The sequence below is a fragment of the Eubalaena glacialis genome, chromosome 19 (genome assembly GCF_028564815.1).
Source record: "Eubalaena glacialis isolate mEubGla1 chromosome 19, mEubGla1.1.hap2.+ XY, whole genome shotgun sequence".
NCBI lineage: Eukaryota > Metazoa > Chordata > Mammalia > Artiodactyla > Balaenidae > Eubalaena > Eubalaena glacialis.
In genome coordinates this window covers 63,706,702-63,729,997 of record NC_083734.1, presented here as the reverse complement: position 1 = coordinate 63,729,997, position 23,296 = coordinate 63,706,702, and the positions used below count along the sequence as shown (strand labels likewise).

Below are 23,296 nucleotides of genomic sequence, written 5' to 3'. Positions count from 1 at the left end.
AGTCACGTTAGTAATGTAGAAATGATTACTTTTGTTGTTTGTTTGATAATTGATTTCCCCAAATTAATGCATGTTTGTATAAGGGACATAAACACCAACTATAACTTAAACATTTAAGTTCCCTTAAAGTAAACTGGGAATTATAGCCCAGTGAGGGAGAGCTGAGGAAGTTTAAAGGGAGGCCGTGTTATGCCTGAGGGTACAATACTCTAAATATTTGTTGGATTACCTTGTGAATAACACAATTAGATTTCATTTTTTGTGTTGTGTTAACTTGTCAAATGTATAAACATTTTAAATATCCTGTAATTTTAAAAACCGTGTTTTGGTATTTTTTTAATTAAAAATTTCATACTGAGAAAAGTGGAGAATATTACATTGTACCCCATGTATGTACCACCCATATTTAACAAATACTAACAAATACTGAAGTCCATTTTGAGCTCTTTCTCATCCCATCCCTTAGGTGTTTCTACATTTTTTGTTATACCAAACATCTCAAAAGTTGAAGGGGCCTGGACCTCTTCCGATGTCTGTCATCAGGCCTCACTCACTGCTGCTGCCTTTTGTCTGCCTGTCAGCTTCTCCCCTCATCGTTCACTGCAGTATATAGGCGGCAGAGGGCGGAGCCAGGTTGTCTTTTCAAAGCTGGAAAGGCCAGGCCGAGAGTGGATGTGTAGGCTGGAGAGAGGCGGGAGGACGATAAGTATGGGTTTCCCCCAATGTCTGAAAGTAGCGCGTTCCCATGAAACCTTTCATAAGCCGAAATGGCGTAAAGCGAGGAAGCGATGACCATAGGACACATCTTGCTAACGGATGCACAAAATAAACTGAGCTACAGCACAGAAGCTCAGCGACAGTTCGAAGCTATGGCGGTTTGATGCTGAGGTGCTCAGTGTGGTTCCCGGGAGGGAGCTGGGCGGTGCCCCTTTCACCCGCTTTTGCAGCTCACAGTGCGAATTGCCTCCGTAAGGGCTGCTGCAAAACACATGCCGAACGCTGTTGTCACGTTCCCCCCTTTTTTGTAAAAGCAGATATCCTCTTTGGATTTCTTTTGGTTAGGAAAACAGGCACTAACGTGGGTCCTTTTTAAAAGCAAAGTGGCATAAATCGAGCTTTGGAAAGATGGAGGAGACCTGTGCCTTGGGGCCATTTGGTAAGGTAGAAAGTGGGGAGAGTGAGTGAGGGTGGGAACAGGCAAGAAGAGCAGTCTCCGTACCGACAGAGATGGTGATAAGAGGTCAGCAAGAGTGATCCTCCGAAGCAGTGTTGTGACTGTCAGGTCAAAGGAGTTTAGGTCTTCTTTGCCCAGGTTTTCTGCTCCCTGCATTATGAGTGATATAGCTCAGGAGAGGCTGCGCTTGAATTCTCAATCTCTTTTACTTGGACTGCTTAGTGGTCTGTTATTAATGGCAATGCCTGCTTCTCACCAGTTGTTCACAGGACTTCTACATGATAGGTTCCTTCTTTTTTTTTTTTTTTGACCGCACCATGCCGCCTGCGGGATCTTAGTTCCCCGACCAGGGATCAAACCCTCCCCCCGCCCCTTTCCGCCGTGGAAGCGTGGAGTCCCAACCACTGGACTGCCCGATAGGTTCCTTCTTTATTTAAACACCTCCCATCATGCTCCATTGCTATGGAATAAAGCCCTCACTTCTTGTGGCATTGGAGGGCATTCTTAGCTCCTTTCCCTCCTTCTCTGACACACCTGGAGTTTATCATGTGCTTTCTCTTGTCTTGGTGATTTCTTGTGCATTCTCTCTGAAGAACTCCCCTATGCTCTCCCTATCATCTCTGCACAGTGAACTTGTGTTCTTCTTTTGAGGCCAGCTCATGCCTTTCGGCAGATGGAAGGTATTTCTTGTTATTTTTCACTTGTGCTTTGCCTGTCTTGCTAGAATCTGAGTTTCTTGAAAGCAGTGATGACATGCTTCCTCTTTGAGTTTAGTGCTGCTAACACAGGGCCTGGCCTCAGGAAGTGTTTGCTGAACTGAATTAATAGCCAGTTCGAACTTGCCCTTGAGCCAGTTTTTTGTACTGGTGGGAAAAATCCTACACGGTATGGACTTTGATTCTCTGCAGTCTTAGTTACAGAATTGTAAGACCGAAAATAGGAGGCTGGGATAGGAAACATTTTTGCACCTTCTGGTTTAAAAAAAAAAAAAGAGACGCCTTCATGGCTTATTACACTTTGTAATATTCAGCATCATGTTTCATTTATAAATTTGACGTATTGTTGGCATGATCCTGACTTACGGTTGATATTTTGCTTGGATTTTAGTAAAGACTTCATAAAATATGAAAGAGAAGTATACAATTTGTAACATCAATAGTTGCTGCTCAGCTCTGACCTTGATCAAAAGGCTGGTTGAGACTAACTATTTAGATAGATAGTTGACCCAGTTGAGTTAGGAATGGGGCTAGAATTGACAATAAGTTTTTAAAACCTTTTCTTACTTGTTCTTTCTCCCTGTCTTTAGGATTTTTGTCCCTGAGTCATGGAAGACAGAAGAGCTGAGAAGTCATGTGAACAAGCGTGTGAATCACTTAAGAGACAGGACTATGAAATGACCCTCAAGCACTGCACAGAGGCCCTCCTTTCTCTTGGCCAGTACTCCATGGCTGACTTCACAGGGCCGTGTCCACTGGAGATAGAAAGCATCAAAATCGAGAGTCTTCTTTACAGAATTGCCTCCTTTTTGCAGCTGGTGAGTAAACACTGTCAATGAGCCAGTGCTGAACCATGTAAAATGGCTGTTTTCTGTGAGTGGGGACTATTGCTGATCACTGCTTCTACAAATCACCACATTCTGGGCTGAGGACATGAGTGAAGTGGCTAGTGATTGCTGAATATCTTTGATGGCAAGTAACTGTGTTTTTCAGCCTTGAAAGTATTACTATTGTATAGCATTTTGGATTATTCACTCCATTCAACAAATATTTCAACAAATATTATTCACTCAATTCAACAAATGTTTACGCTGTTCTAGGTATTTGCTATACGTTGGTGAAAAAGAAAGAGAAAGATCCCTCCTTCATAGTAATTTTTCTAGTAGGGGGGGCAGACAATAAACCATAGGCATTATAAATAAGTAAACACTTTAGATTGTTAGAAGGTAACAGTCTGCATGGAAAAAAAGTAGAATAGAGGGTTACTAGGGTTAGGGATAGGGTTGCAATTTTAAATTGGGTTAAGATAGGCCTCATGATAAGGTGATACGAAGGAGGTAAGGAAGTGAGCCATGTTGAAATCTGGAAGAAGATCATTACAGGCAGAGGGAACAGTCAGTGCGGAATTCCTGAGGCGGAAGCATGCCTGCCACGTCTGAGGAACAGTTGGGAGGCCCTTGTGCTGGAGTTAAGTGCCCAAGGGGGAGAGTGCAACAGGGCTAGATCCTGTGGGACCCTTCAGGCCACTGTAAGGGCTGGTGTCTGCTCTACTTGAGATGGGACGCTGTTGTGGGATTTTGAGCAGAGGAGTGGCATGATCTGCTTTAATAGGAGTGATTTGGCCTTTGTGTTGAGAATAGACTGTAAAAGAGTAAGAGCAGATGCAGGGAGACTCGTTTGGAAGCTATTAGAATAATCTAGGCCAGCGGTGAAGTGGCTCAGATCAAAACGCTAGCAGTGGAGATGGTGAGAAGTGGTTTGTTCTGGTTACAATCTGAAGATAGAACGAAGCAGATGTCCTGATGTACTGAAGGCAGGGCGTGAGAGGTATAGAGCAGTCATAGTTTACTTACTTCGCCCTTTTTCTGTCTGAGCAATTGGCAGCGTGGAGTTTGCGTACACTGAGATGAGAGGGCTGTAGGTGGGGAGATGGGAAAGAGTTCATTTTGGACATACTGATTTGAGATGGCGTTTAGATATCCAGCTGGAGATGTTGAATAAGCAGTTGGATATGCAGGTCTGGAGTTTGGGAGAGAGGTCTGGGCTAAAGATGTTAATTTGAGAGTCTGTGGCCTGTAGATGATATATAAAGTCTTACACCTGGGTCAGATCAGCAGGGGAATGAGTATAGGTAGAGAGAAGGGGAGGGCTGAGGACAGTCTTGTGGCACTAGTTTAAGAGGTTGGGAGGAGAAGCAAAGCATCCTGAAAAGCAACCCGTGAGGTTAAGGAAAACTAAGAGAGTAAGCTATCCTAGGAACCAGTCAAAGAAAGCCTGTCCAAATGAGGGAATGTTCAGTGTCCATTGCTGTGAATAGAGTCGTGAGAACTGAGAATTGACTGAGAAATGACAGTGTGTCTAAATGGGTACATGTAAGTGTATCTAACTGGATTCACTGGCAGTCACTGGTGACCTCCTTGAGAGCAGCTTCCATGGAGTGGTGGGTGAAAGCCTGATAAAAGAGAGTTTAAGAGAAAGTCAGAGGGAAGGGAATTGAAATACATGATATAGACACTTCTTGAGGAGTTTGCCCCATTGAAGCACAAAAAAATGGAATGGTAGCTGGTGGGAGAAGTGAAGTCAAGAGAAGGATCCTTTCAGATGAGAGAAATAAGAGCATGTTTGTTTATAGGACTGAACCATTAGGAAACAGAAAATTAATGACGTAGGAGAAACAGAAGAAGCTTGCTGGAGTGCTGTTCTTGAGTAGGCCCTGGAGCAGATCTGCACAGGTGGTAGGATGGGCTTTAGGAAGGAACAGGGCTGGCTCACCTGGTACCAGGTGGAAGGCACGGTGTGCCGGGAAGTGGGCAGCCATGGTAGTGGCCATCTGTGGAAAGTCTCTTCTCAGGGCTGCAGTTTCCTCAGTAAAGTAATTAGCTGAGAGCGAGGATGCGGAAGAGATTTCTGGTGACTCGAGGTTAGAGAGGGCGAGAGGGAGGAGAGTGAGTAAATGGCCTAGGGAAGTATACTGTAATGTTTGTTTGTAGAATATTGTGTAATCCTCAGCACATGAGTTAGCTTTGCTCTGTGACTATTAAATTTGCAACATTAATGATTAAACTTTGAAACAAAGCTGAGCTTTTTGATAAAATCTGTTTTAAGCAGCCCTTGAACTACTTAACTTTATCTTGTATCTTTTATTTTGCAGAAAAACTATGGGCAAGCTGATGAAGATTGTAGGCATGGTATGTTTAAAAGCAGGATTCTTTTCTGCTGTGAAGATTTTGAATTATTTAATTGAGCAGTGTTTAAGATTTGTTTTTTTCATATGCTAATTTCAAAAGTGATTATAATATTTAAAAAGCCCACCTCACGGTGGTGCCTAGTGACTAATTTGGATGGCGACTTTCCTGCTATGATGGGTGCGCACGTGAACATTGTTCCTAATCACAAGTGTTGGCGTTGCTGTCACTCCCTTGGGAACATTGATAATGCCCTTTTAAAGTTTGTGTGAGTATTTTCAGTCAATAAAGAGCCATCTTTTAAGAACTGTAGCACATAACACACATTGATTAAAACGTTAAGCTTGGATAAATTGAAAAGCTGGGCCTCTGCCTCCTAAAATGTTCTTTTCCCCTTCATTAGAAGATTTCCCTTAGAGAGCAGAGACTGATCGAATGCTCTTTAGTGCTTTTTCCTGTTTTCTTTTGGGCAGGAAATTGATTAATGAGATTCGTGCTCTTTGGGTACTCATAGAATAGGAATCCTTTTCTTGGAGATTGCTGCCAATTCACTAGAATGAATCTAGAAGTGAGTGGGAGGAGGGTTCAGTGTACATTCTCACACACTCTTGGTGGGAGTTTTGCACAGGTCAGTGATTTGGATAATATAATGTTTCAGTTATCCAAATTGGGGTTGGGGGGCTGAGGTGTCTAACATAAGTTAAAGTTTTTTTCCTATTTGCTCCTTTGTGTCAAAACTTTTAAAAGTATTAGCTCTCTTTTTGTTGTTAACCTTACAAAACCATCTTATCTACTCCTGGGGCATATTGGACATAATTTAACCATTCATTAAAGATTCAGTGACCTCTTCGTAAACCTTGCTTCATCGAATTGTATACTTTGGGAGTTAATTGGCCTGAGAGATATCTAGTACAGTCTTCCGTTAAAAAAATCTTTACTATCTGTGGACATTTAAAAGTTACCAACAGCCAGATGATAAGTCAGATAATATAGAGGAATATGAAGGAGGGACCCACTTCCCGTTCTCCCCCCATCTGAAGGAACCATGTTATTAGTTTGCTGCATCTTCTTCACCTTTCTCTGTAGTGATAAGCACAAATGCTTATAATACATAGGTAGGATCTTCCTTTAAAAATTAAAAAAGAATTATGTGATCGTCACAGAGTTTCTTGCTTTCTTCTGTAACAATAGATCATGGACATCTTACTAAGTTAATAATACATCAGCTCCAATTCCTGCTGAATATTCCATGGCATAGATGTGCCGTAATTTATTCAGCTATTCCCATATTGATGGGCATTCAGGTGGTTCTAGTTTTCTAGTTTGTAATAGTTCATCCTGTAATAAACATATATTCTTTCTTACTGTTACCTTTGTTTCTTTATGGTAGTCTTAAAAGTTAGATATCTGGGTTAAGGAGTTTTAAAAGTTGGATGTCTGGGTTAAAATATACTTGAATGTCTGTTTCCTGTGATCTCACTAACTGGAACCTCTCAGTCTTGACATTGTGACAATCTTGTGTGTGAGAAATGGCCCCTCTTTCTTTAATGTTCCCTTCCTTGAGTACTAGTGAGGTTGATGCTTTTCATTTGGAGACACACAAAGTCCCAGAAGAGTAACTGACTTGTGAAGAGTTGTGGAAGGGTAAACGCTGTGGGTGAAGGAACATAAGGAAGAACGCTGCATTTTTTGTTAATTGTTTTACTTAGCGTTTTCAAGTGAGATACTATTTTACAGCTGCTGAATTACCAAAATAAAAGCTTAACCAGGAAACCTTGGAGATGAAGGATAAGTCTGTCACCTGGATTGTGATCATCGTAACATGAATGTATACGTATGTCCACACTCACCAGACTGTATGCATTAACTGCGTGCAGGTTTTGGATACTGATTATGTCTCAGTAACGTGGGGAGAAAAGTTTAACCAATGTCTAAGATAAGGTTGCAGTGAAATGAGTGTATACTTGTGGTGGTGGTAGAGTATGAAGCGGAATACAGCTTGGTAACATGTTCGTTCCTTTGAGCCACTAATCTTAGTTCTGGGATACTGTCCCAAGTAAATATTCCAAAAGAAGGAAGAAATTGTACGTGGAATGGTTTTCATTGCAATACTGTGTGGAAAAGAGGAAAATCGGTTAGCGTGCAATAAGGGTTCATTGATTACACTCTGTGCATTCCTTGTTACCATTTATGTGATAAGTAAGAACATGGAAGTGCTTATTTAACGTATATAAACGTTGTCGTTTGAAATAGACATTTGGGAATATGGGCAAAGTTTACATGTGTATATTGCTAATTGTAGAGTTCTGCTTTTATATTATGTACATGTAATTTTTTTTCTTTTCACCTTTTGGTAACTTGTGTTTTTTTTAGTTGAAATACCATTGATTTACAGTATTAGTTTCAAGTGTACAGCAAGCTTATTTTTATATAAGGTAAAATACCACAGTTAAGCAGTCAGTTAGTAATAAAAAGCAACACGAGAATCTCAATCTCTGTTAATTATTATATTGGTTTGTAACGCTAGATAGCCCGAATAGCTCCTGCCTTAATGGCCCCAGAGCTTTGTTTGAATTTTATGTACTAGAGTATCATCCTGGTGTCTGTTCCCTCACTGTCAGGCTATCAGTTTGCATTCCTTACAACTCTCAACATGCCTCATTGCAACTACCCTCCCCCTCTTCTCCACTTGCTGCTTCTGACCCTGATTTCACTTTCTTAGGCAGGGATAGGAAACCAGACAGGCAATCTTTGTCATGGAGTTAAAAAACATTGAAAAATTTTTTTATTATGAAAAATTTAAAACATACAGGAAACTAGGGGAAAGAGTATAATAAGCATTCATAGTCTCGAAACTTAGGTTGTAACCTTTTACCATATTTACTTCATTAATTTTTTTCTGAACTATTTAAAAATAATTATAGACATCATGATATTTACTCCTAAATACTTTAGTACGCATCTCTAAAAACTAAGGTCATAACTGTATACCCACAATATTATTATTAACCTAATAAAAATGACCATAATTCCCCAATATCAAAAACCAGTCCATAATCAGATTTACCTGGTTGTTCCCAAAATGTTTTTTTTTAAGGCTGATTTGTTTAAGCCAGGAACTAATCAGAGTCATAAGTCATAACTAATCAGAGTCATAAGAACTAATCATAAGTCATAAGTTGGAATTCTACTTAAATAAGAAATAGATTCTGAGTGAGGACTCAAGGGCATCCTGAAAATAAACTACACAGACTTTAAGTTCATGGAGTTTAGTTCTGAGTTTGGTGTTGTGTTCTGGATAGTGAGGGTTGTCAAGCCAGTGACCACTGAGTAAGTGAGGTGGTCAAGTCTGTTTTCATTATCTGAACATACGCTGTATTTGGCATAACAGGAAAACTTTCATAAAATAAGGATTCTTTTTCTTCCTCTGAAATATTCATCATATAGGAAACTCACATTTTTTTTATACTAACAAAAGGGAATGAGGTAAATGGAGAAAGTGAAATCAAAAGATAGTCTTATCAACTAAGAGTTTTGTGCTACATGTAATGTGTAAATCAAACTCAGTCATTATAACATCAATGAATATTTTTCATAAGGCTGCAAGATTTTTAAACTCTAGGTGAGAGTGTCATTAATTTAAGAAATTAATATAAACAAAGGAGTTTGGGCCATCAATTGATATTTATTATATTGATACTTGCCCTGTGAGGTAAGTGATTCAGTAACCAAAAAGCCCTGTTAAATAGATGCTGACTGTATTACAAAAGGCAAATTGATACATGATTGATTGCACCTTCTATACTTTCCTTCTCTGAAGAGTTTTGATTAAATAGATTTTATATTTTATGGTAATTAAAAATGTTTTGGAAAAATAGTTAATAGGGGTAACAATACTTATTCAGAATTATCTCTGGGTAAGACCCTCTGAAGTATTTTGTTTCATCACACTGTAATATCATTCCAGTTTTATGGGTGAGGAAACAGATTTTGTGAGATTAAGTAACTTGCTTAAGAGCATAGAGACAGTCCAGAGTGGAACTGTGGTTTTGAAGTGAGGTCTTTCTGATCCGAAAGGCCATACTCCTTCTCTTTATCCGAAGGTGCAACCTATTTATTCTTCAGGGTTTTACAGACATTATTCTATTTAGTGTCACAAACCTGGGGGGAAAAAGGCAAATGGGTATTTTATATTCTAGAAATGAAAAAGACTGAGGCCCAGGATCACGTAGATGATAGTGGAGTGAGGCAAGAGTTTGGATCTTCAAGCCTCTAGTTCATCCAATTTTTCCTGTCGACCAGAATGTTAAATAGGGGTGCAGTTCAACAATATTCCTTAATTACTTGTTCTTTAGATCCGTTTGTGGTAACTATTTTAAAAATTTCATGTATATAAGCTTTATTTCTCCAACAGGAATTTTAAAAAAAACTTTTTATTTTGAAATAATTATAGATTCACAGGAAGTTGCGAATATAGTACAGAGTGATCCCATGTACCTTTCCCCCCACTGGTTACATCTTTACATAACTGTGGTACAATATCAAAACCAGGAAGTTGACACTGGTTCAATGAATATGTCTAATCCTATTTCATTTTATTATGTGTAGATTCAGGTGACCACCAGCACAGTCAAGATACAGAAGTGTTCCATCACGGTGAAAGTCTCTCTTGTGCTACCCTTTGTCGTTACACTCACTGTCTTCCCTCCCTGTGTAACCCCTGGCAACCACTAATCTGTTCTCCACCTCCATAATTTCGTCATTTTGAAAATACCACATAATGGAACCATATTGTACGTGATCTTTTTAAGGATGACTTTTTTTCTCTCACCATGTGTTTGAGACCCATCCAAGTTTTTGTGTGTATAAGTAGTTCATCCGTTTTTATGGCTGAGTAGTATTCCACAGCATGGCTGTACCACAGTTTGTTCTTCAGCAGGAACCTAAGGCTTTCTGGAATAGGACCTTAACTTCCACTCTTCATTTCCCCATAATGCCTATTAACTGTTTTAAGTAAAGTTCTTATATGTAAGTTGATAGGGATAGAATATAAATCAGCAAAGTGTTTTTTAAATATTTAAGTTAAGTTGGAGACCATCCTCTAAGTATGCAGACTCTCTTTTGTATGAGTAGATAGATATTTAAGTAAGCAATAGTCTTTGAACTGTGTCCTTTGAACTCAGTTGCAAGAGCCTCACCATGGTTGTATGGCTGTCTGTTCTAGACCTTTTCTTATTTATGCAGGGTGTCAGTTATAGTCATGAGTGACATTATAAATGTATTTCATGTTGTTTTTCACTCATGGAATAAATACTAGCATTAATTTTATATTAGCTCAAATTATATGTATACCATAAAAAGAGAAGATTTAAAATGAGTGGTACCTTGCCTTGTAAAATCTCAATGAAAACCATACCAAAGCAGGGCGGGGTGGGGGGGGACGGACAGACAGGACGACGACACTGAAATTAAGATTACTGTGAACACCTGAAAACGTAGCCCTCTCGCATAGTGCAAAGAAAATAGTCAGAAGAGGAGCAAAATGTCAGTTCTTCTCAGTAAGCAAATTATTTTTTTAAAAAGTAAGCAAATCAGCCATGGAAACAATGAATTAAGGGAGTGCCTCAGCAGAGGATTTTCCACACTCAGGATTTCCTCTGAGCGCTTACAGCGGACATAGCAAGGTGTTGACTTCTGACGTTGAAATAAAGGCAGTGAAAGAGTTTTAAGATAAAAAATACAGTTAAATTGATTTTTTTTAAATAGAAACAACTTCTTCCAGTTTTTGAACAGTTAACAGAGATTAACTTTCCTGTAATGATATAGCAAATGCATCTTGGAAATTAGGGTTCTTTATAACGAGGAGGCTGAAGGCTCTGCAAGCAGCATGCTCTCTCTCTCTCTCTTTCTAATGCACACACTGTACAGCAGGCTACTCAGGAGTCCAAGAGCCTTTATGCTGAGCTGCAGTTGAAGGAAAGAGTACTTTCAAAAATATACAGTAAGGTCTCAGCTTCAAAGTTTATGGCACACACAAGAGGGCTGTAAAAGAGATACAGAGATTTTTGTGACCAGGTTAAGGACCGAATACTGGAAGGAACAAGAGCAAGGTAGCAGGGATTTGGGGGGAAAAAAAAGAGAAAGAGAGAATGAGAGAGAGAGTACATTATAGTATTTAAATCTGGAGGTGAAATATTCAGAAGAGGTCTGTGTGATACCTGACATTGAATACTGTTAGGGCTTTTCATTTTCCAAAAGCGTCTCATAAAGGAAAGATTTTATCTGCAAAAGACCTTGGTAGGAAGGACATAAAATGCCACAAAAGCTGCGGTCCGCATGTCTTAAAGTATTATGTATTACAACTGGAAGTAAAGAGAGGGCAAGGGGAAAACGGGTTGAGACAGAGGAGAAGGATGGTGGAAAAAAAAAAAAAAACTATTTGGAAAAATGGACCCGGGTGAGAGATTTGCCACAGAGTTCTTATTCTGGTTTACATGATACTTTTTGTTACTTGTTACAAGTGGACATTTTAACCTGATTTAGGCCTTCTGCTGTTTGGAGTCTGTTTATAAACTCCTCCCCTAACCCCACCCCAGTAGATGTTTGGCAGTAAGTTTATTGCCCCAAAATTAAATGGCTGATATTTAGGAAAGGAATTTATTTATAAATTATAAATTTGGTTTATGTATTTATTAAATGAATCTATTTTCATTTTGATTCAGTTCCTGATGTGTTGGTTCTGAGAATGTGATTATATCCAAGTGGTAAATAACTTCACTTTATTAATGACTCAAGGATTTAGTTTAATGGTAATTTTAAAATTTCTTTCAAAAATTTTGGAAAAATACTACCTTGATTAGGCTATGCTCTTCAATAAAAGGCTTTAGAAGTAACTAAGGACTTGATAAGAGAAATAACCTTTTATGGTCATGTTACTGAAAAAATACAGACTAATACTCAGCATTTACTGAGCTTTAAGCTTGTTTTAAATTATCTTTCTCATTGCAGGTAATTCCTTACAGGCAAGGGGAATTACATTTTAATTGTTGATCCTCTCCTTTTGGTAGCCAGGGGCTGTCAAGCACTTACAGAAGCTGTTTTTGTTGAAACAGTTGAATGAGTACTCCTTTAAGATTACTCATATTCTGGTCCAAAACATTCCAAGTAAGACATATTTCAACTGTTAGAAAATCTTACAAAAACTTAAGAATGAGAAGGATAGAGACTTGAATTTAGCAACGCAGCTAAGGTGTTCAGATTTCTCCTTTGTAACTCCCAGGGGAAGGAAGGAGTTATATGCTCACAGTAGAATTTCACAGATAGTTGGGGGAAGAGAATTTATTTGTAAGGAATCATAACTTCTTTACAGTTGCCCAAGATTAGGTTATGTTTTAATGTCATCTCTTTTGGCAAGTTCAAGTATTATAGCTGAGGCAAGTTTAAGAATACACTAGGCCATACTTTGTTTTCTTTCAAGCTTTTTCAAGATGTTAAAGGTAATACAGGACCAGATTGGCAGCACTGCAATTTGATTTTATCGTATGACACCATAGCAGGATAGCTTTTCATCTATAGTAGTTGACTGTTTCTTTGCCTTAGTTCTTCATGTGGGATCCTACAAGACGTAAACTGAATTGCATTTAAAGACAGCCATTAGAAGAAAGTACATCAGTAGTGTTTCTTGTCTAAAATGTTTAGAGAGAGGAAAGGGAAACATAATTCTGACAAATCTGGAGACATTTAGACATCAATGTAATGGAAGAACTTTTGCAAAATAAAATTCAGCATGTACCTTGTACAAAACCAAAGATCTCTGAAAAGTGCTTGTGAAATATCATGTCATTTAATACTCTTTAAACATGACATAGTCATCTGAGACTGAAATATTCTTACATTTTTTTTTCATTTCCCTGAAACATTCTTCAGCTCTGGACAACTAGTTTCTTAATATCCCAATTACTGAAAAGGAACTAGGATAGTTCCTCAACAGTTCTTAATACTATTTTATAATTTTTAGAGGGGAACGTAACATCTAGGGAACTCTTGAGGAGATTGTGCTAGATACTTCATATAATTAACACAGTTAGTCTTTACCACAACCTTACTAGGTAGCTACTGTCACCTCCATTTTACGGGGGAGGAAACAGGCTTAGCGAATGTGAGTGATCCAGACCTTGGTAGGACTGTCATTTTTCTTCAGAGCATTTTATTAAGGCTTGCATTATATTATTTGATCCTTGCAACACATTTTTTCATCTTGCAGTTCTACAGATGACCACACTGAGGACCAGAGAGATAAAATGACTTGCCAAAAGTCATATTTGAATAGTTTCAGGAATAGTAAGATCTGAGGGAGATGTGGGCTTACTGTGGAATTTTCTGAGATGCTCAAGACATTCTTAAGGATGCTCCGTTGTTGTTATTCATGTATTGGAATTGTCAGTTGAGGAGATAAGTGATCTGTAACATGGATGGTGTGACAGCAGGTTGGTCTAAACTGAAAGTAGTTGAATAAAACCTTCTTGAATACAGAGACTGCAACTTTCAATTTAGTAATCTGATTCAATAAAGTATATATGTAGAAAGATGTTTATTACAGTGTTCTTTTTTTTTTTTTAATATTTCAGCTTACTTTTTTTTAAACTTTGGGTTTATTTTATTTATTTATTTATTTATTTATGGCTGTGTTGGGTCTCCGTTTCTGTGCGAGGGCTTTCTCTAGTTGTGGCAAGTGGGGGCCACTCTTCATCGCGGTGCGCGGGCCTCTCACTATCGCGGCCTCTCTTGTTGCGGAGCACAGGCTCCAGACGCGCAGGCTCAGTAATTGTGGCTCACGGGCCTAGTTGCTCCGCGGCATGTGGGATCTTCCCAGACCAGGGCTCGAACCCGTGTCCCCTGCATTGGCAGGCAGATTCTCAACCACTGTGCCACCAGGGAAGCCCAGTGTTCTTTTTAATAGTTAAAAATTGGAACTGTTCTGGATCAAGGGAATAGTTAAGTAAATTGATGTATCTACTTGATGGAACATTATATAGCTAATAATATGGTAAATATAAACACTGTAATATGGAAAATACTGAATGTGGCAAGGGGAAGTAAAGTAGGATATAAACTGTTATATCAGTTACAGTCATGTAAAAATTATGTAAATATTGATCAGAATTTGAAGAGAACATGAATAAGTGAAAACAGTTTTTTGTTTGAGTGGTGAGTTTATAGTGAACTTCTGTGTAGAATTTTATTAGTGTTCTTTTGTTATGTTATTTGGGTAATAAAAAAATTGAACCATATAACAAAAGGATATATTCAATACAACCAAAATCAATATATTAAGAACAGGGCTTCCCTGGTGGTGCAGTGGTTAAGAATCCGCCTGCCAATGCAGGAGACACGGGTTCGAGCCCTGGTACGGGAAGATCCCACATGCCTCAGAGCAGCTAAGCCTGTGCGCCACAACTACTGAGCCTGCGCTCTAGAGCCCGCGTGCCACAACTACTGAAGCCCATGCGCCTAGAGCCCATGCTCCGCAACGAGAAGCCCGCGCACCGCAACGAAGAGTAGCCCCTGCTCACCGCAACTAGAGAAAGCCCACAGGCAGCGACAAAGACCCAATGCAGCCAAAAACAAATAAATAAAATAATTACATTTATTAAAAAATATATATATATATATTAAGGATGGACCCAATGGACTTTAAATGCAGTATACTATATTGATACTTAAACAAAACATTTCCTTGAAAATAATTAGAAAAAATGCAATTTCCAAAATATTTTCTTTCAGCAAATTATCTTTTTGCAAAGGAAGCTGAAGCGTGTATAAACCAAAAATAGAATCTTGGACTTAGCAGTAAAGAGAAGGGTACAGATTGTTTTACTGGTTGAACCATTAGCAGTTGTGGGAAATCATCTCAAATGACATGGCATAAAAATGAGTATATTCTGTATTGTTAGAAATATGTTCTCCTTGTGATTGTATTAAATTAAGTCAGTAAACCCTTGCAGACAAATTTGGTAGCATTTTCTCTGGCCATTTGACAATTGGGTTCTTAGTTAATCTTGCTGGTTTTGATAAAAGCTAATTCTTAATTGCTTAGGAATATCAAAATATTGAGGTTTGCAGTTTCTATTCTTATGCATTTTAATGGCACTGGGTCTCTTTGTCAAAAATGCAAGAACTTTGTTCAGCGAATATCTATCCCTGCAGTTTAAAAGCCCTCATTTACCCAGAAATCATAGAGTGAACAGTATTTTCACTGGAGAGCTGTAAGATTAATTCTCCTCATGATTTTGCGGTGATCCTACCTGACTATAGGCTGTAGTAGGTTAGGTATGTTGATTGTCCCATGTTTTTTCTTGGCTTTATGCATGTCATGGACAGAACTGAAACATCACTGCCTTCCTCTAGTAGTTATAGTTATTCTTTTAGTATAAAAGAAGTCATGCTTGGGATAGTGTGCTAATAATAAAATTGAGAAAAATGTGTATCGAATGTTACGTGGTTAATGATGGCTGTTCTTTCATGACAGTGCTGGGAGAAGGACTGGCCAAGGGAGATGGAACCTTTCAAGCAGTGCTTTGCTGCATGCAGCTTAAAGGAAAGCTCCAACCTGTATCCAGCATTCTTGCCAAGTCACTGACAGGAGAGTCCCTGGTATGTTGATGAGTTCTAAATTTGTCTGAAAGCGGATTCATCCATTTGACTCCTTAGGTGTATACCTACGTTCCTCTAGGTTCTGTCAGAAATCAAAGTTTATAAGTATCTTGAGATGCTTATTTCTCTTCAACAAACTGATGTTTAATCATTGGGTTCTTGTAGTTTGTGATAATATATATAAGAATTGGAGATATTTTTTAAGCTTTGAAAGTATAGAATAACTAAATGATTTTCTTTAAAGGTATAATTTAACAGAACCTGGAAATATTTTTGAGTTTTAAAATGCTCCTGTGGACATATGATCTTATAGGATTCTTAAATTCAACAATTTATAAAATGCTTAAATTTATCTAAACTAAGTAATAATTACTTTTGTTTCTGAAGATGTCATATGTGTAAGTTAATATTCATGACTGCTCTGATGGAGTTATCTAATTCTTTTCAGACTTTGGGATAAATGTATGTAGTGTTTAATTTTTGGGAGTTTTTGTTTGTTTTTGGATGGGATAATTGAAAGACTACTTTTTTTGTACTTTAGAGTTGGCAATCTATAGAAATTGGAAGAAAAGAGATATAACTTTTTTTTACCAGTTGGTAACTGTTACAGAATTTGCTGATATTTTTCAGGAATCATAATGAAAAACAGTGAAAGCAAGAAAATATATGTATACTTTGTTATACAGCATGAATTCTCTATACTTTTCTTCTGAATTAACATAAATTGTGGAAAGCTGGAGCAAAGTTGTGTTTTCACTGCAAATAAATATATATTTGGTAAAAAAAAAAAAAAAAGGAAATTAGGAAAGTACTTTGTATATTGTTGAGTGCAATGTAATGACCCGTCTCAGAGGGTAATTTAGTTATTTTCTAAGGAATTATTTTGCAGTGAATTGTTTAGTTGGTTTAACAATATTTTTGGATGTCACCATTTTAACAAATGAATGTAAAAGCTAAGATGTGTTATTAATATAGCAAAATTGTATGGGTATTTAGTTCTAAATAGATGATAAAGAATAGTTCTCTTCTTTATTATTTAGATAATTCTATCCTTAAGGAACTTTTCTATATAAGTTAAGCATATTACACAGTTTTACCTGTTGGATTTTTACTTATTTTATTTTATTATTTTTTCATTTATTGGGGTATAATTGCTTCACAGTGTTGTGCTAGTTTCTGCTGCACAGCAAAGTGAAATAGCCACATGTATACACATACTCCCCCCCCCAACCCCAACTTCTGGATTTCCCTCCCATCTAGGTCACCACAGAGCTGTACAGCAGGCTCTCAACTAGTTATCTATTCCATACACAGCAGTGTATACATGTCGGTCCTAATCTCCCAATTCATCCCACCCCCCCTTTCCCCCCTTGGTGTCCATACGTTTGTTCTCTACGTCTGTGTCTCTATTTCTGCTTTGCAGATAGGTTCATCTGTACCACTTTTCTCGATTCCACATATATGCATTAATATACGATATTTGTTTCTCTCTTTCTGACTTACTTCACTCTGTATGACGGTCTCTAGGTCCATCCACATCTCTACAAATGACCCAGTTTCATTCCTTTTAATGTCTGAGTAATATTCCGTTGTATATATGTACCACATCTTCTTTATCCATTCATCTGTTGATGGACATTTAGGTTGCTTCCATGACCTGGCTATTGTAAATAGTGCTGCAATGAACATTGTGGTACATGACTCTTTTTATTTTTATTTTTTTACATGACTCTTTTTGAATTATGGTTTTCTCAGGGTGTATGCCCAGGAGTGGGATTGGTGGGTCATACGGTAGTTCTATTCTTAGTTTTTTAAGGAACCTCCATACTGTTCTCCATAGTGGCTGTATCAACTTACATTCCCACCAACAGTGTAGGAGGGTTCCCTTTTCTCCACACCCTCTCCAGCATTTATTGTTTGTAGATTTTTAAATTTAAAATTAGGAAGAAGCAATTTGCTTTCAAATCTCAAGTGAAATTTGAATTTCAGAAGAGTGAATGTTTTATGTATTTTCCTTCAACAGCTTTGTTAATGAACCATCTTTAAGTAGTGTGATCATTGTATGTGAATCTGAGTCATAAGTAACTGAGTTCACCATTTTGTAAATATAGCCTATTAGTTTTAGGAAAAAGGAGTTTTAAAAGGTTGAGGTTTATTTTTTCCTTTACTTACTCTATCTTGCTCTTCAGTGATACCCTTTGTGAATATTTTATTGAATTAATCTTAAATTCTTGGGCAAGGTGAACACAGTGTTGTAGGGCACACTGTATCTTTTGTCCTGTTAATCTTTTTAACTTTGTGCATAGATGGTTAGCTTTATCACCACCTCCAATGGTAATGAGGATGGGAGATGAGCATAGCATCGGTTTTCTTTTTACAGGTAAACCTTAGAAACAGCTGAAGAGTTAAGTCCCCATAGTAAAGAACTAATATACTACTTGGTTTTTCCGTTTTTCATTTGCCCTTTCAGAATGGGATGGTAACAAAAGATTTGACAAGACTGAAAATACTTCTCACAGAAACGGAGGTAAGACTATTTCACTGGATCTCTTTGGGAAGAGTTTAACTCAGTCTGGCTAGTACGTGTTCTTTATTAAAATTTGGAAAATCACTGGGCATCAGCAAGGCTTTAAAGATGGGGTAGTGCAACCTTTAGACTTTCTGTAACCGGGCTTGGTCCCATCCTAGGAACTTTGCTTCCTATCAAGGTGCCTCTGCATCCCAGGTCTTCTGTTTTGTCCCTAGTTTTTGTTAGCTGTCTCTGGCCAATAAATGGAAAGATAATGGGGAAATTTTAGTTTTTAACTACATCTGGCAATTAGAAAATTCTGTTATTAAAGGTGAGATACTCCTCAAGCCTTCTGTGTTTTTAAGTAACTAATAGAAGTCTGTGATTTGAGGAGTATTTTTAGGGAATGAGTTTAACTGATGGAAATAATGTGTATCAGGGTAAATGGTGAACAAAAATGTGCTCTGGTGAAGCAGTTGAAGGCCGGGGACAGCAGTGGCATGTAAAAGGCCCGTGGCTTTGTAAGTCTCAAATTTCTATTCCTCATACAGGCATATAAAAGTATTTTTATTTAGATGTCTCATTTTAAAAACAGCCATTTTTGTCAGTTTTTATCATAAATGGAAGCCCATGTAAAGTGATCGATCGATTGGCTTATTTATTTTAAAAATGGCACCTACTATGTACTAGGTATTATGCTTGGTGCTGAGGATACAGCACTGAACAAGACACTCATGGTCCTTGTCGTCTGGGAGGTTAGAGTCTTGGGGAGGAGATAGACAATAAATACATAAATCAATTAAACAAGTATAGGTATAATTCTTACTTACATTGAGGTAAGTGGTATGAGGGAAAAGAATAAGCTTTCTGTGATGGGAAAAGAATAAGCTTTCTGTGATGGAAAAATAACTGGAATGGTGGTGCGGGGACGAGACACTTAAGCTGAGTTGAGCATTGAGAAGGTGCTGGTCTCGTGGAGAGCGCGGTAAGGGTGCTTCCATCGGGCCAAGAGGATGAGAAGAGCCCCCAGGTGTCAACCTTGACCTCCTGTAGATTACTTTCCCACTTCAAATCTAATCATACATCGCAGTTCATACCAACAAATAAGTAAGCAAAGAAGACAGTCATGGTGAATTATATAAGCTGCATAAAGATACTGTTTGTTTTGCTACAATTAAATAGCCTTTTAAAAAATGTTATTTTCTTAGTCTTATGTTATCTTATTATGAATTAACTGAGAATCAGTAAGCTCTAATTAACTTCGAAGCCATTTCCCTTCTGGTATATACGTAGTCTTTTAATTTCTAAGAAGTAAAATATGACAATTATAAGTGTTTTAGACATTTAAAATGAGAACATAAAATAAGATGATTTTTGGCCTTGTTCTCCTCTTTTATTACCTTAGTTGAATTAGCAGCTTTACATCTGATAATCATACACAAATATATATAAAATTTTATTTTTAATATTTATAATCCTGTTATGTATAAGGTCACAAATATCACTTGACTCTCATTTTGTGACTGTACTTTTGGAATAAGTGACTTAAATTTTGTTTATAATTTCTTTTCTGTGTAACCAGAGTAGTAGTATTTTTGGTTAGTGAACTGGTACTATTAAAAAATCCATCTAGAAAAAGCTAACAAACAATGCTACCCTTACTTATTATTGCACCTGACGTATTTAAAAATAGCAACAATGTGTTATTTAAAGATTGGGCTGAGCTGATGTTTGACCTGTAAATGCTAGTGGAGGAGAATAAAGACATGGAACTAAAGGCTGACTAATGAAAAGAAAACACATATTCTTTAGGAAAACTTCAAATATCCAATCAATAGATTTGATTGTAACTTTACAGGAATTCTAGCAGTGTGAACTTCGGCTGCCTTCCCTGAAGGTCTCAGTAGAGACTGAAGATCACAAACTGATTGATGTTGCCTTTCTGTCTTAGGGTCTGAGCATATAAAAAGGGTGTTAAAAAAACAAAACTAAACACAATACCTGGAAACTAAAAGCCACAGTGGCCAAACATTCAGCCCAGGCTTGAGCTTCTCATTTTTACCAGCTCTTCTGATGTGGGTGTGCTGCTCCCCAGACCCCACCAGGCTGCGAGCTGCAGTGTCAGCACTGTCGGGCGTGCTCTGCCCGTTTGCAGATTGTTGTAGACGCTGACTCACGAAACGCGCCACGCATGTTGCCCTTCTGACAGTTATACGTGCTTTAAGCTTTATTTCATCACCAAAACATTTTCTTCCCATTTTTTCTCGCATATTTGGTAAATTTATTTTGATAAATTCTTTTAGAGGAGATACTTTCAATTCATACTTGAAGTGAATTTTTAGCTCTTATATTTATAAATTCTGTGTAGTTAGAATCATATTTTAAGGGCTAGTGTGGGATTATGCTGCTTAGATCTTGCTTTTAGAATTTTAAAGGATCTTTTAATATACCTTTTTGGTGCGCATAGAGTCCTTATAATGTTAATAATTACTCCTGATTTATTTGTTAGCTTACGTATTCTTACATTCAGTCTTCATTTTACAAAAAGAATGGGTTGTCTTTAAAAACTTGTTAGTAAGTAGTTTGAGAATCAGAAGGCATTTTCCTGTTGAAACAGTATTATAGTGATTTAGTTCCAGCCCAGCCTAAAAAGGGTCCAGTTTAATCAGTGACATGTAAATTATGGTGATATTATTGCTTCAGTTATACCCAATTAGCATTTATGCCATTCTTTCTATGGTACAAGACATTCCAAATTTCATCTTGGGATACCGTTTCCTCCTTCTCATTCAGTTCAACATTTACTGAGTGCGGGTGCTGTTCAAGGTTCTTTGGGTTTTGGAAAGCTGAGAAATCCATGAAAAACAATCTGAAGGGCCAGCCCAAGATGTGCATAGCTAATGTACCCACAGGGCAGCCTGTGGTCGGTAGGTTCTGTAATGGAAGTACAAGCAGGGAAAGGAGAGATAAACACCCTGCAGGGAAACCAGGGAGGCTAGTGTCAGAACTGAAGTTAAAGGATAGAGGCAGCTAAGTAAAGAGCCAGGAGTGACTTGGTACAATAAGTTGGCAGTCAGTTGGTTCAGGGGTAGATGAGACAAGTAGTAATGATGCTCTTACCTAGGATAGTGACGGGGGGGTTGAGTATGAGACAGACGTGAGAGGCATTCTAGACCTGGTTGGGCAAAGATGTGGAGAATACTCGGCGCAGGACAGAGTCTGAGATGGCTTTCAGGGTTTCAGCCTGGCTCTTTTGGGGGAGGATGAATCCATTAACCTGAGATAAGGAGCGCTGAAGGAAGATGAGATTTGGGGTTAAAGTTGATGAATTTTATTTACACATACTATGTTTGAAGTGCATGGGTGGTCATCCATCCATCCACCCATCCACCCGTCCATCCGGATTTACTGAGCATTCATTATGTGCCGGATCCTCTGAGGTGCAGGGATGCAGAAAGGCAGTTGCAGGCTGTTGACAGTGGATCTGTGCATGGCTGACAGTGGCCCAGCATGTAAAATGCTATAGAATAGTTAAGCTGGCACTTAACTATTCTGTAGCTGGCACTCAGTTGCAATTGGGGGTGTGGAGCTTAGAGTATAGTTATAGCCCAAGGGGCACGTGGAGGACTTACGTGCATTAGAGGGGAAGTCAGGGCGAGCGGGTCCCCAGCCGTGGGCTCCACTGTGGGAGAAGGTCTCGTCCTAGAGCAGCGAGGGGGACTCGGCCAGGATAGGCTCCCAGGTCCTCAAGTGGTGGTGGTGCTGCACTTGATGCAGGAGAAAAGGCCCCTCGCCGGCTGGTCATACTGTAGAGGTTAGCAGAGGAGAGTGCAATACATACACGGATGGAAGGTGCTACTCCGCGGGGTTCAGGACTGGGGACCGAGACTTCTCTTGCTCCCAGGTAATTTTTATGTAGGGGAGGAATCTCTATCAGTTTCCTTCATGAGGGCCACAGAAGTACTTCTTTTCCATATTTACGTATGGAAACTAGAGCAAAGAGCAAAAAATACCGTTTGCATATTAATGTTTATTAAAAATTTCTAAATATTCAATCTCAAGCTTTTTAAAAAAATGTTAAAAATGTCCAAGTTTAATTCAACATCAACTAGTTATTTCTTATTATAAAAATTTCTTTCATTTGAAAAATTGCAGACAGCAACTGGTAACGTCCTCTCTGGATATCATGTGGAAGACTTAGAAGAGGGTAAGTACGAAACTGTATAACTTCTGGTAGCTGTGATTTGGGGCATTGCTTCTTTATTGATTATTGGGAGGAAATTTCTGAGTTAGATTACATGTTAGTGGAGATACAGGAGAGAATATAAAGATTTAATTTTAAGAAGTAGTGCGGATGGAAGCAGTTTGTTCACTAGCCCCTGTCATGGAGTAATAGAGTACAGAGATGGGAGGTGACCCCGGAAGTGACCTGTTTTGCCTTCTTTCCTCCATGTGCACAGTTCTGAACTTGAACCTTGCTCTTAGCAATCTGCAGAGGGAGGTCTTTTCTCCTTTCTCTCTGTCACAGGCTAGTAGAGTTACTACTTTTTGGAAGTTCTGACCTGTAAGCTGCGTTGTTCCTGTCACAGTGAAAGTCTGTGATCTCCTCTTCTCCTGCCAGAGGAAGGTGAAGAGAGACTGGCATTCATTGAGCGTTTGCTGAATGATGTCTACCATGTAGTGGCTTTCACAGAAACGAGTACTGACTTCTTAGAGTCTTTCTTCATCTCTTTGATAGGTGATGAAACTGATGTTCATTAAGGTTCGGTACTTTTCCCAGTCACGCAGATAGGAAGGGGTGAAACGCAGCTTTGAGCTCAGCCGGGCGGAGTGTGCTTTGGGGGCGGCGGAGCGCAGTGGCTGGTGAGGGGGTAGAAAATGGCTACAAGGTCCCGGGAAACTTGCTGCTGCTCAGCCTCTGGAGCGCAGCCATTTCTCTCTGACGCTTTATTTTCCTTGGCTTATTTGGAACCGTTTATCCAAGTGCATTAATTAAAACTCATTGTATTCAGAAGGAAACTAATGTTATTTTTTAGCTCCTATCTCAGAATTCACCTTT

General features: G+C 38.5%; 1 protein-coding gene across 7 annotated transcripts in view; it reads left to right on the top strand.

Moving 5' to 3' along the window:
• Positions 1-23,296, top strand: part of HELZ (helicase with zinc finger) — a 152,315-nt gene that overhangs the window by 21,753 nt on the left and 107,266 nt on the right. For all 7 annotated transcript variants that reach the window (XM_061175349.1, XM_061175347.1, XM_061175348.1 and 4 more), the window contains 5 exons: positions 2,481-2,708; positions 5,042-5,078; positions 15,604-15,728; positions 18,199-18,255; positions 22,393-22,444. In XM_061175349.1, the coding sequence (XP_061031332.1) occupies positions 2,499-2,708; positions 5,042-5,078; positions 15,604-15,728; positions 18,199-18,255; positions 22,393-22,444 (481 nt within the window). In that variant the 5' untranslated portion in view covers positions 2,481-2,498. The remainder of the gene's footprint in view (positions 1-2,480; positions 2,709-5,041; positions 5,079-15,603; positions 15,729-18,198; positions 18,256-22,392; positions 22,445-23,296) is intronic.